General features: G+C 27.2%; 1 protein-coding gene across 1 annotated transcript; it reads right to left on the reverse strand.

Moving 5' to 3' along the window:
* Positions 1-125: 125 nt before the first annotated feature.
* Positions 126-9,849, reverse strand: LOC105460580 (zinc finger FYVE domain-containing protein 9). The gene is made up of 12 exons (XM_011707066.1): positions 9,754-9,849; positions 8,891-8,970; positions 7,356-7,530; positions 6,171-6,362; positions 5,968-6,090; positions 5,741-5,905; positions 4,530-4,689; positions 1,776-2,191; positions 1,468-1,711; positions 939-1,059; positions 697-858; positions 126-593 (listed from the first exon to the last, which is right to left on the reverse strand). The coding sequence occupies exons 1-12, from the start codon at positions 9,827-9,829 to the stop codon at positions 438-440; spliced, it is 2,070 nt and encodes a 689-aa protein (XP_011705368.1). The 5' UTR covers positions 9,830-9,849; the 3' UTR covers positions 126-437.
* Between the last annotated feature and the right edge of the window lie 1,375 nt (positions 9,850-11,224).

Here is an 11,224-nt window from a genome sequence, read left to right on the forward strand (position 1 = left end):
ATATATATATATATATATATATTTGCGTTACATTACCATTCATTCTTATGTATATTATCTTATAAGCAAAAAATACAAGGTAAAATTTTCGAGACAATAAACATTGAAAGTTCCTATCATGAATATCGCTATTACTGTTTGTTTTCGATTCTTTATTCATATTTATAAGTTTTGTAATAAGTTTTCCGCATATCGTTGAATATTTTGTGATAAAATTAAAAATATTTAATTCACAATCTTAATAAATAGACATTTGAGAATAACATCCTGAATTATAAAACAAGGTATATCATAAAAAATAACATACAGATCATATAATCACTGCACTATGATATTCAATGCAATTGCACATCTTCCGAGTACTGAATGAAAGTCGTTCAATGTTATCCTGATGACATCATCGATTAAAACACATAAAATAATGTTATATATCATTTTTAATCTTCAAGCACATAAAATATCAATTCAAGCACTGTATATGCATCCTGACTGCTTTGCACAGCTTTATGTAAAACTTGAATTAATTCATTGTCTAAACTTTTCATATATATTGGAGGTAATTTTGTACCCTCACTTCCAGCTTCATATCCCACCTATATATACATATTTAATATTTATTAAATATATAATCTTAATGTAATAAAATATATTATTAATGTAATAAAGTGAATATATAAACCAGCAATTTATATTTACGTTATCCGGATGAATTGTTGTTCGAACACCGAGCTTTGTTAAACCTGCTGTTGCCAGAAGATCTAGTAACTTAACTAATGCTGCACATGTTGCTTTCGCTATGCTGCCAGATAGTTTATTTATATCCACAGGATCATTCACACCACTTGAATGATCATCTGACTTTTGAAATAATATTGTTTTACTAATCTAGCTTATATACATATTCAAAATAATGATATTTCTTTATAACGAATACATACTTTTATAATAAATACTTCTGTCCAGCGTATAAATCGGGTTGCACCTTTATAATCAATGCCATTATGCACTCTTATAGATGGTATACCATCCATTAATTGTCCATCAATAGGACTTTTAACACTAACAATAGAAGAAAAAATAGATTTAATATGTTTAATGAGACAAGGAAAAAGATAATATTCAATATCGTATAAAATATATTAATATATTGCATATGTAGTCTTATTAAGTCTCAACTCTTATTTAAAAAATTTCTTATCTCGCACGCGCGCGTACGCATGCGTGCGTGCGTGCACGTGTACGTGTACGTGTACATTTGCATATGCATATGCATGTGTATGTGCGTGTGTGTAATGGGAGAGTGCATATGCGTAAAAAGACGAAAGAAAAAAGTAAGAGAGAAGGAAATAAGAAACGGAAAAGAGTGAGGAAAAGTAAGGAAGAAAAGAGGAAGCAAAAGAATAAACATTGACAAAAAGCTTGTAAAAATATCAAAAGTAATGATTAAAATTTATCGAAATAATTTACCCCAAGTTGAACAACGTGTCATTATCGACCCACTTTATGTTTACAGTCTCGTCCGGTTCTAATGCTCCCTGGCGTCCGCAACCGATTGAAAAATCTTGCATATTTTTTAGAGCAGCTTTCAAAGCTTCCATTTTCTCTGGCATTATTTCTACCATTAATCCATCCTCAACAATACTGGATTTGGCAGAAAGACCCATAGAAGATTTTAGGGCACCATTGATGACGATAAAACTGGCGCCGGTTACTACGTAATAGAAAAACAATATTCTTTATATATCTCATCAGAAATTTTTTGCTTATAAACCCACCTGTTCTTGGCTTATTGTGAATGTTTATTGCTTGCGTTTGATAACTGCTTTCATCACCAGTGTTCGTTTGTATGCAAACTAAATGTGAATCCGCAGTTATACTAAAATTTGAGGCATAAGCTAAGACGTGATCATTCGAGTTATGAAGTCCTTTTATAACTTGATCGTATCGATTTCTAGGGAACATAACGTCCGTTGTACGATTTTTAAGATGAATTGTTAAGCCCCTTACTCCTGGCAAAGTGTAGCCGAAATTTCTAAAATCCGCTAATACTTTCATGACAGTATGTCCAATCTCAAAATATAATGCATTTCGAAAACGAACCGACACCAATGGGCAAGGATAATAACGATATTGCGCTCCGAGACGTAAAAGAAGTCTTAACGGGAATACTTTGGCCCATGGTGTTTCCCACCTAAAATGAACAGTAAATACAAATGAAATTACAATCGTCAAATAAATGGAATAATACAAAATAAATTGTAGAATACATAGGTCTGTGTGTCCACGAAAAAAAATTCAATTTTATTTAGAGATCAAAACAAGTGTTATAAAATTTCATTCTGTTTATTTTGTAAATTAAAGTTAAAACATTTCATTTTATGTATTCAACTGTATGACTATTATTAACAGTCTTAAAATTGATTAATATAAATGTTTAACAAAGAATAAGTATAAGAAATAAACAAATAAAATATTTCCTCTCTAAACGATGTATAATTAAAAAAAAGAATAAAAAGTTAAATAGCGTGCATCTGTGATCTTTAATATAATAAATATTCAATTACTTATTGAATCCTTATGGAATACAAACTAGTTTTGTATACAGTTGCAGACGTAAAAAAAAGATATAATTAAAGAAATTAATTTATTGTATACTATCTCAAAATAATTATTTTTGTATGAATACAAATCTACAAAAATAACATCCAAATTACTTATATATATATATATATATGAGTGTGAAATATATATTAATATATTCGAATTACACGAGAACATAAAATAAACATGTCTATGTATAACAAATATTACATATTTAAAAATTAAAATTATAAAAAGTTTTTGACAAATTTTTTAAGAAAATTTTTTTAAATGTAATGATATACGCAGTTGGATACTACATTTCCTTGTTTAGATACCAAAGTGAAATACTTTTCTTTTTCTGTAAAAGTGTAGGAATACACAAATATTTAATAAAATGAAAATAAAAAATAAAAAATAACCAACACAGATTTATAATAAAAACTTCTTGCTTAATTGATAAACTGTATCAAAAGTCAAATTTTATATACTTGTATCAGAAAAATGTTCAAATAGTAACAAATAGATACAACACAGAACCATATTTGGATAGAATACAAAATCCGAATATACAGGGTGTCCTATTTTATATCTGACAGTCCAATATTTGGAAATTGCAGAATTTTAGAGAAAAATAATTCTCAGAGTTGTAAATGATTCAGAAGTTGTAGAGTTTCCAGAAGAATATAATATAATAACCTTGAATTGCTCTTATATGGTGTTTTTTTCACAATCATTTGAAGATTAACTTTATTTTTTTTTATATGATATTGAAATTATTAGTAAGTAATATTTTTTTATTATAAAATCAGAAAGAGCGTTCAGTTCTACGTAAAAAGTACTAGAATGCTTTTAGTCAAAATTCATTATTTAAGTAGTTCATAAAAAAAAAAACTTTACTGTGTATACAAAATAAAAGGGAGTAATCTTAACCAGAACGACCGGTCTATAAAAAGAATCATGTAGGCATTATTTAAAATTAAATATTATAGTCGACTATTTTTGGAACAAAATTGTTGATATAATCTTGATACTAAATGTTAACGTAATTATCATACAGCTGCAAGATCAAATAAGATAGCTACATAGACATTCTTCATTTCAGGTGATTTTTATTAAACGAGATAGATGAAAAACGAGTTAGATGAATGAATATTTATCGAGTCAGAAGGCGCTATAATGAAAATCATTTAAACACACGCATCATAGCCGTTTTAGCTACAAGAGATGACATGAAAATGCGAATAAGAAATGTTTGTCACAGTATTCCACGTAATGTGTTATTGACATTAAAAGAATTTTGTAATGTGTTACTGACATTGAAAGAATTTCGTCGGAGAATTAGATTATATCACAATTAACGGTACCAATATTGAATACCTATTAAATTGAAATTTTACAAATAGCTGATTATGAATAACAAATTATTGAGTCCTGCTCTGGACGTAGACGCACGCACGCACATGCACAGAATTGCTTTTTTATGTCTTTGTTTGTAATCCTAGATTTGATTGAGAATAGAGCAACGTACATGCATACCGTTCAGTAAAGTTTTTCATCTTTTTTCATAAAATATTTCTTTCAATAATAAATTTAGACTAAAAAATGTTATAATACTTTTTTACGTAGAATTAAACGCTCTTTCTAATTTTGGGCTGTAGTTCCGAGTGGGGACCCCCTCCGATTGGACTACAATTTTTCAGGTAATATTGTTACGATATAATAATTATTTATGAAGGTCTTATCTTCGGCTTTTGTGTAATTTAAAAGATAAAAAATTATAAATTAAAATAACTCCATATATACCATGCAAGGACAATTCAAGGCCATCATACTATCTTCCCCTCAAAACCCTACAACTTTTGTCTCTAAAATTCTATTTCCAGACGTTGGACTATCAAATATAAAATAGGACACCCTGTATAATTGCAAAATTTTATTATATTCACCTGTGAATCAAGAGTCCGATTAAGAAAGGTGCAGGCGGTAAAATAATCTTTTGTAAGCATTGCAATGTCTGGCGAATAAAAAGAAATCCTGCATGCTCACGTGAACTTAGCAAGTTGGTACCTTGATATACTGAGAAGCCAAGTTCTGTCATTGTATTACCTAGAAAAACACTTGATAAAAATAATTTGTTGCAATACAAAGTATAAATATTGATTAAAGTATCAAGTAAAGAAGGATAAAATTGAACTTTGGAACTGCAAGGCGAATAAATCATATGTATTTTTACGTATTTTGAATCATAGAATCCGAAAATAATCATGAAAGTTACACTTGTAACGGGGAAAATGTGGAAAATAAAAGAAAATGAGAAAAAAACATGAAATTGTTAAAACTCCTGGATGTAATTTTCTTACGTTTACTTTTACGTTTTCTGGCATATTTTGAGTCACAAAATCTCGAATCAGCTATCTAGAGACACTCAAGATATTAAATACATTGATATATCTTTGATCGTTGGCTGAATCAACCAACGATTTTACCTTTGTTGACCAGATCAACCAATGATTTTGCTTTCGTTGACTGGATCAATCAACAATTTTGCCTTCATTGATTGGACATTTTATATTAAATACCTCGATAATTTTGACGACTGATGTAATGTGAATATAATTAAAACATTTTGAAAGTTTCAAAAAAACGGCTATAAATATGTGTAATAAAAAATATAAAGAATAATGCACTTGAAAAATTTAAGATAACCTTCGGCAACGCAACTAATTAAACTGACAAAAGAAATAGATTTTTAAGTCTTATAACTTTTATCTCAAACATTTTTTTCGTGAAAAAAAACTGTTTCTCGAGATATTTTGCCAGGCCGGAACTTTTGCACACCCTATACATATCTTGAGCAGATATGTATAGGGTGTGCAAAAGATAGCTGGTTCGAGATTTTACGACTCAAAATATGCAAGAAAATGCAAAAGTAAACGTAAGAAAATTACATCCAGGAGTTTTAACAATTTTACGTTTTTTCATTTTCCTTTATTTTCCGTTTTTTTTCGTTAGCAGGCATAATTTTTATGGTCATTTTCGGATTCTACGACTCAAAATACGTAAAAATACGTATGATTTATTCGATCGCTTTGCAATTCCAAAAGCTCAATTTTATACCCTCCTTTATAATTGACACGCGCGCGCGCACGAGATTTACCTTTAATAGCTTCAAGATATAATTGATTAATGTATATAAGAAGGTCCTTTGGAATCCGTGTTTCATCTGGTAAAACTTCGACTAATAAAATAACTTCATCCTGACCAATGCAAGCAAGACCTTTCGATGTTACATTCCAGCAGATCTTGTTTACGCAGCAATTTACTACAAATTATATAAATAAGACTTCTTACAGATATACTAGCAATGAATTTCTTTATACTTACAATTAGTTATTTTTACATATGCGTAAAGATTTCGATTAATTGCGAACATTACTGACGGTTCGCATTCATTCTTCAGCGTTTTATATAGTACACTTTCGTCCATAGGTGGGTGGTATGTAATTTCTATTTCCAAAAAAAAAGGAAGAAAATAAAGTGATATATTACTGCAATTACGAATAATTCATATATAATGACATCCTTACGGCCTTTATGTATCGTAACGGTCGGAGGCAATAAATTAGAATCATGTGGTATGTAGCTATTGGTGATATTGTCTAGAGGAGGATGGTTTTGCCTTCTCGTTGCAGTGTCCGTCAACGTAGATCCCGATGCAAAAATCCGTTTATTTCCTTGCTTACGATATGGTGGTTTTGGGTCCCAACACGTGTCTAGCTCTGTCAGGTCACAGCCAGGCCTTATTCCTGTGTTTTAGTTATAGGTGCGTAAAAATAAAACAAACAGGAGGGGCTGAGGAAGAGGGAGTTGACAACGTACTAACATGTTTCAGAGAGGCAAAAATAACTAATAATTTCGCATTAAATTATTAAATTAATAATTTTATATAGGATATACTGGACAAAGGAATAACAGAAACGAAACAAAACAAAAAATATAATGCAGAAACCATATATATGATTTAGGGAATAAGTGTATCTAAGTAAATAGTAACCGATATATGCGTACATGTAATTAAAAAATTTGACATTTTTCGATCATCATGTAGGAGTTATGTCTAACAATAGTTTACAAATTATATATATTTGCCTTATATCCTATTCAACGCGCCGATTACTAAACGATTTTGAAATAGTCTTATATAAAAATACAATTTCAATACTACTAAATTCGTATGCAATATTGCCAATATTACAGATAATACTGAAGCATTTTATAAATCGCTCTTTATTTGTATTCTCTTTATTTGTCACAATATTTATCATCTCAACTATAATACTGAACTTGAATTTCTTTTTTCCAGGATAATGGTCTTCAATCTCAACTTCTAATTTTATTTTAATAATAATTTTAATTTCTTATTATTCATCTACCAAGACTTTAAAGACATAAGATCTCGTCTGATGACAGAAATATCAAACTTATTCTGTAGAATAATTGCATATAACAAATCATGTATATTATATTCGACATATTGAAACATAAAAATCTGCAATGTGTTCATGAATTTACAATATATGTATAGAAATTGTAATCAAAATATATAAAATATATAAATATATTATAAGTACAGTCTAATGTATCTATTTATATTTATTATAAAATAAAGATAATTATTTTAAAATTATCTAACATTAATAAGAAAAAAAGAGGAAAAAGAAATCATTAAGAACATCAATAACATTAATAAATTGTAAACAATAATTACGTACCATCACTGAACATTACGGATTTCTGTCCTTCTGCACGATGTTTCGAACCCTCTCTCTTCAGAACGCCTACAGGTACCATCACCGTTGGCGGTGGCGGCAAACCGCCGGCTAACTGTTGCAAGGGTGGTATAGTTGAACAATACTCCATGGGATTATTTGGATTAGGCTGTCTCCCCTATAACCATTTGTCGAATACTTCTAACATTCGGCATTTGTTCAATTGTTCAGCAAACACATTTATTAAGTATACAAAAAGAAATAGTTTTTTTATAACAAATATTGTTTTTTTAATATATTTTAAAATAATGTTGATAAAAGGAATCTATAATTCTAAAAAAGAATTGATATTTGTAGCTATAGATATTTTTATTATTTTATTTAATATTAAGAAATAATTAAGAAATAATCGATTTTTAAAGACTATTTTAAATTTTAAACATGTGTTGCTATTTTTGTATTACTTTTGCCTTCTCTGTTATAATAACATATAATCAAATTTTATCGCGGATATTAATTTTATTAAAATTTGATTGTAATGCTATTTATTTTAGTGTATGCTTTGTGTTTGCTGGACTCCAGAAATAATCACGATATAAAGCAAACTATATTTTATTGCGTAATAACTCTAAAAAACATGCTTTATTTTTGTAATAACATGCATACTCTGCTAAAAACAAATAAAAAGTATTCAAAACTCAAGAGAAGCTGTAAATCATACATACTACTACAATGTAACTCAACACAAAATATGCGTTGCAAACAGAATGTTTATTAAATATAATTGATAAAAATATGTATCTTTTCCGTGTCTTGAATTGAATAACTTAATTAAATATTTATTTTTTCGGTATTATAAAACTATCTGAAATATATGTATTTATTAAATATTCAATCAGATCAAATTCTCTGGATTTTCTTTATTAACATATGATTTAAAATCATTACACTAAATAATTAAGTAAAGAAATATACAACAAGAATATTCAAGCGATTATATTATGTAAACTGTTATAAAATTGTGTGCAAAACATCAATATGTATTGTATTTTAAAAAATAAATTTATTTTTTAATTTTTTTATTTACATACTATATTAAAAAAAGATTATAAATTTGACAAAGCATTTGTCAGATTTCTAATTAAATAAAAAAATAGTTTTGACTGACCTATCATTCCCTATTAATAAATAAAAATATTATAACGTAATAAAATTTTTTTATATCAAAATATTCGTTAATTTAATCTGTTTTTTATATATATAAATTGTCTGCAGAAGTAAAATATAAAATTTAAACAGAAGTATTCAACAAATTGTTATAGGTATTTAATTAGATTATATTAATGTTCATGTAATTATGCTTAAAAGGTTAGGATTATTCAGTAAATAAATCATAAGTAATTTGTTAATATAAATTTAAATAACTTCTTTTTTTAAGTTAACAAACAAGCAATGCTTTCAAAGAGACTTCTATAGCTGTTTCTACAGCTTTGTTACAACTGTTGATAAAAAATTCAATCTACAAATAAATAACATACCTGTACGGAATTAACATCGCTACAATCGGTATATGTATTATAATCGGCTGACCAATCACCTATTCCCTGTTCGCTCTCTGCTAAAAATGCAAAACATATTTTTAATACTAAAACATAGATTTTTTTATACAAAAGATAAATAGAGAGAGAGAGAGAGAGAGAGAGAGAGAGAGAGAGATTCTTTATCTTGATACTTAGCATTTTATATTAATATTTAAAAAATTAAAAAATTACTAGTTTTCTATACAAAATATTTATTTTAAATGTTTAATCAAATCAAAGATTCAATTATCCTAAAGTGATTTTGAAAGTATACTACAGTGTTTAAAATAAAGCAATTTTTCCACTTACATATATTTAAATAATGCATAATTTCTTCCTTTTTCAATTTTTTTAACAAATGAGATTTGATCAATAAAAACCAAAAGTCTTATTCGTACAAAACGTTAATTGCTATTGATTGAATTCATAAATTCATTTACATATTTAGATTTCTTTCAATATTCTACATACAAAAATATATCATCAAAAATTGTTTCAAGATATTTTATATCAAAATATAGGTATTAAATTAAAATATAAAATATATTTAATTAATTTTTTTATGACATTTTATATTTTTATATGGAAACACAAAGAAATTAATTTTTATGTAAAAAAATGTGTATTGCTATATTTTTTGTTGACCAAATTTTTGCTAAAAAATTAAATAACTAAAGAATATAAGATACATTATATTTAAATTTTTGCAAAAGAAAAAGATTATTCCATTTTATTCCAAGAAACACCATAACATATTTTTTTAGGTAATCATATTAGGACATCCAAACATTAATCTTATTATTAAGATTATTTCTTCTTACCTTTCGTGAGTAGATGATAACATGAGACGCAAACACGGGAATCGATATTTCCCTGGTATTCTAATCTGTATTTCATACTGCAACATTTATTACACAGTACCTACGAAAAAACGTGTTGTAAAATTTAATTATTTGATTCTTATTTCAAAAAAACAAAAGCTAATGATGCAATATCACAAATTTGAGAAAAAAAGCCAATTTATAAAACAGTAAATGATACTATGTCATATATTAATCACTAAATACAAATTAAAGTAAGACCAATGAGAATACCGAACGGTTGTTAGTACTCAAATATATGTATTTTGAAAATATTAAATGTTCATATTAGGTGAGTATAAATACATTACAAACGAACGTTTCGACTCTATTTGGAGTCATCCTCAGAGTACAATTTCATAAGAATACGATAATTAATCCCGTTTCTAAAAATAGATGAGTCACTTGCGGTTACCAAATCCGAAGTGGAATCAATTGAGAAAGAAACAACACTTGTTAGATTATTTCTTCTGAAAGGATTTGTATATTTGCTAAATCTATCGGGTCTCTCAACTAAACAAAATTATTTTAGAAATCATGATTCATCCAAAGCAAAACAAAAATCAAAATGAAGCTTTAAAAAAATAAAAAGGTAGCGCAATTTCAATCATGATAATTTGACAAATCAATAGACGTAGAAAAATACGTGATATATCAGTATAAGAACTGACATGCGTTTGACTTTAATATAATACATTACGTCGGAAAGGTTCAAACATAAAATGATGTATAAAATGTAAATAAAACAACAAACATACATGGCTAAATATAAATAGGAGAGACCGATGCTGGTTGATACATGGGGCATGTTGATACATTCAAAATTGCTGCAAAATGACAAACGGTAATATTATATAAAAAATGTAATATTTCCGCAAAAACATTGCAGTCATGCTGATATTTACATAAGATATTTTTGACTGAATAGCATATTTTCAGAAATAAAAAATAATTTCAGTTTTTGATAGCCAAAAGTAAAATAAATCAGTGATATATTAAATGTTATATTTATAAACCTGCTTATTATATTATAGTTCCAACTATTTTAGAATCTCTACTTTATAAGTAATAACTTATAGTTATATTAACGCCTTAAAATATATTTTTTGCTTAAGCAACAATTAAAATGTATAAATATGATAAGTCGGGACTGGTTGTGACAGGGTATGTTGTTACAAGGTTTATTTTTATTTTAAACCGAAACAAATTTAAAATAATGTTAGATTTCTGTAGTCTTTCCTTAGTGCAATCTTATATTTATATTTTTTTCCATTGTGATTTATTATATGTAAGAGAAAGACTGATAAACATTTATGTTTATATCATTAATATTACATTAATGTGTATATTTTATTTGAAAATTATAAATAAAGTTATGCACAATTTTCTTTATTTCCTTCAATTAAATGCGTTATATTTTGAAATCTGGATG

Source organism: Wasmannia auropunctata, unplaced genomic scaffold (assembly GCF_000956235.1).
Source record: "Wasmannia auropunctata unplaced genomic scaffold, wasmannia.A_1.0 LD319315.1, whole genome shotgun sequence".
Classification (NCBI taxonomy): Eukaryota; Metazoa; Arthropoda; class Insecta; order Hymenoptera; family Formicidae; genus Wasmannia; species Wasmannia auropunctata.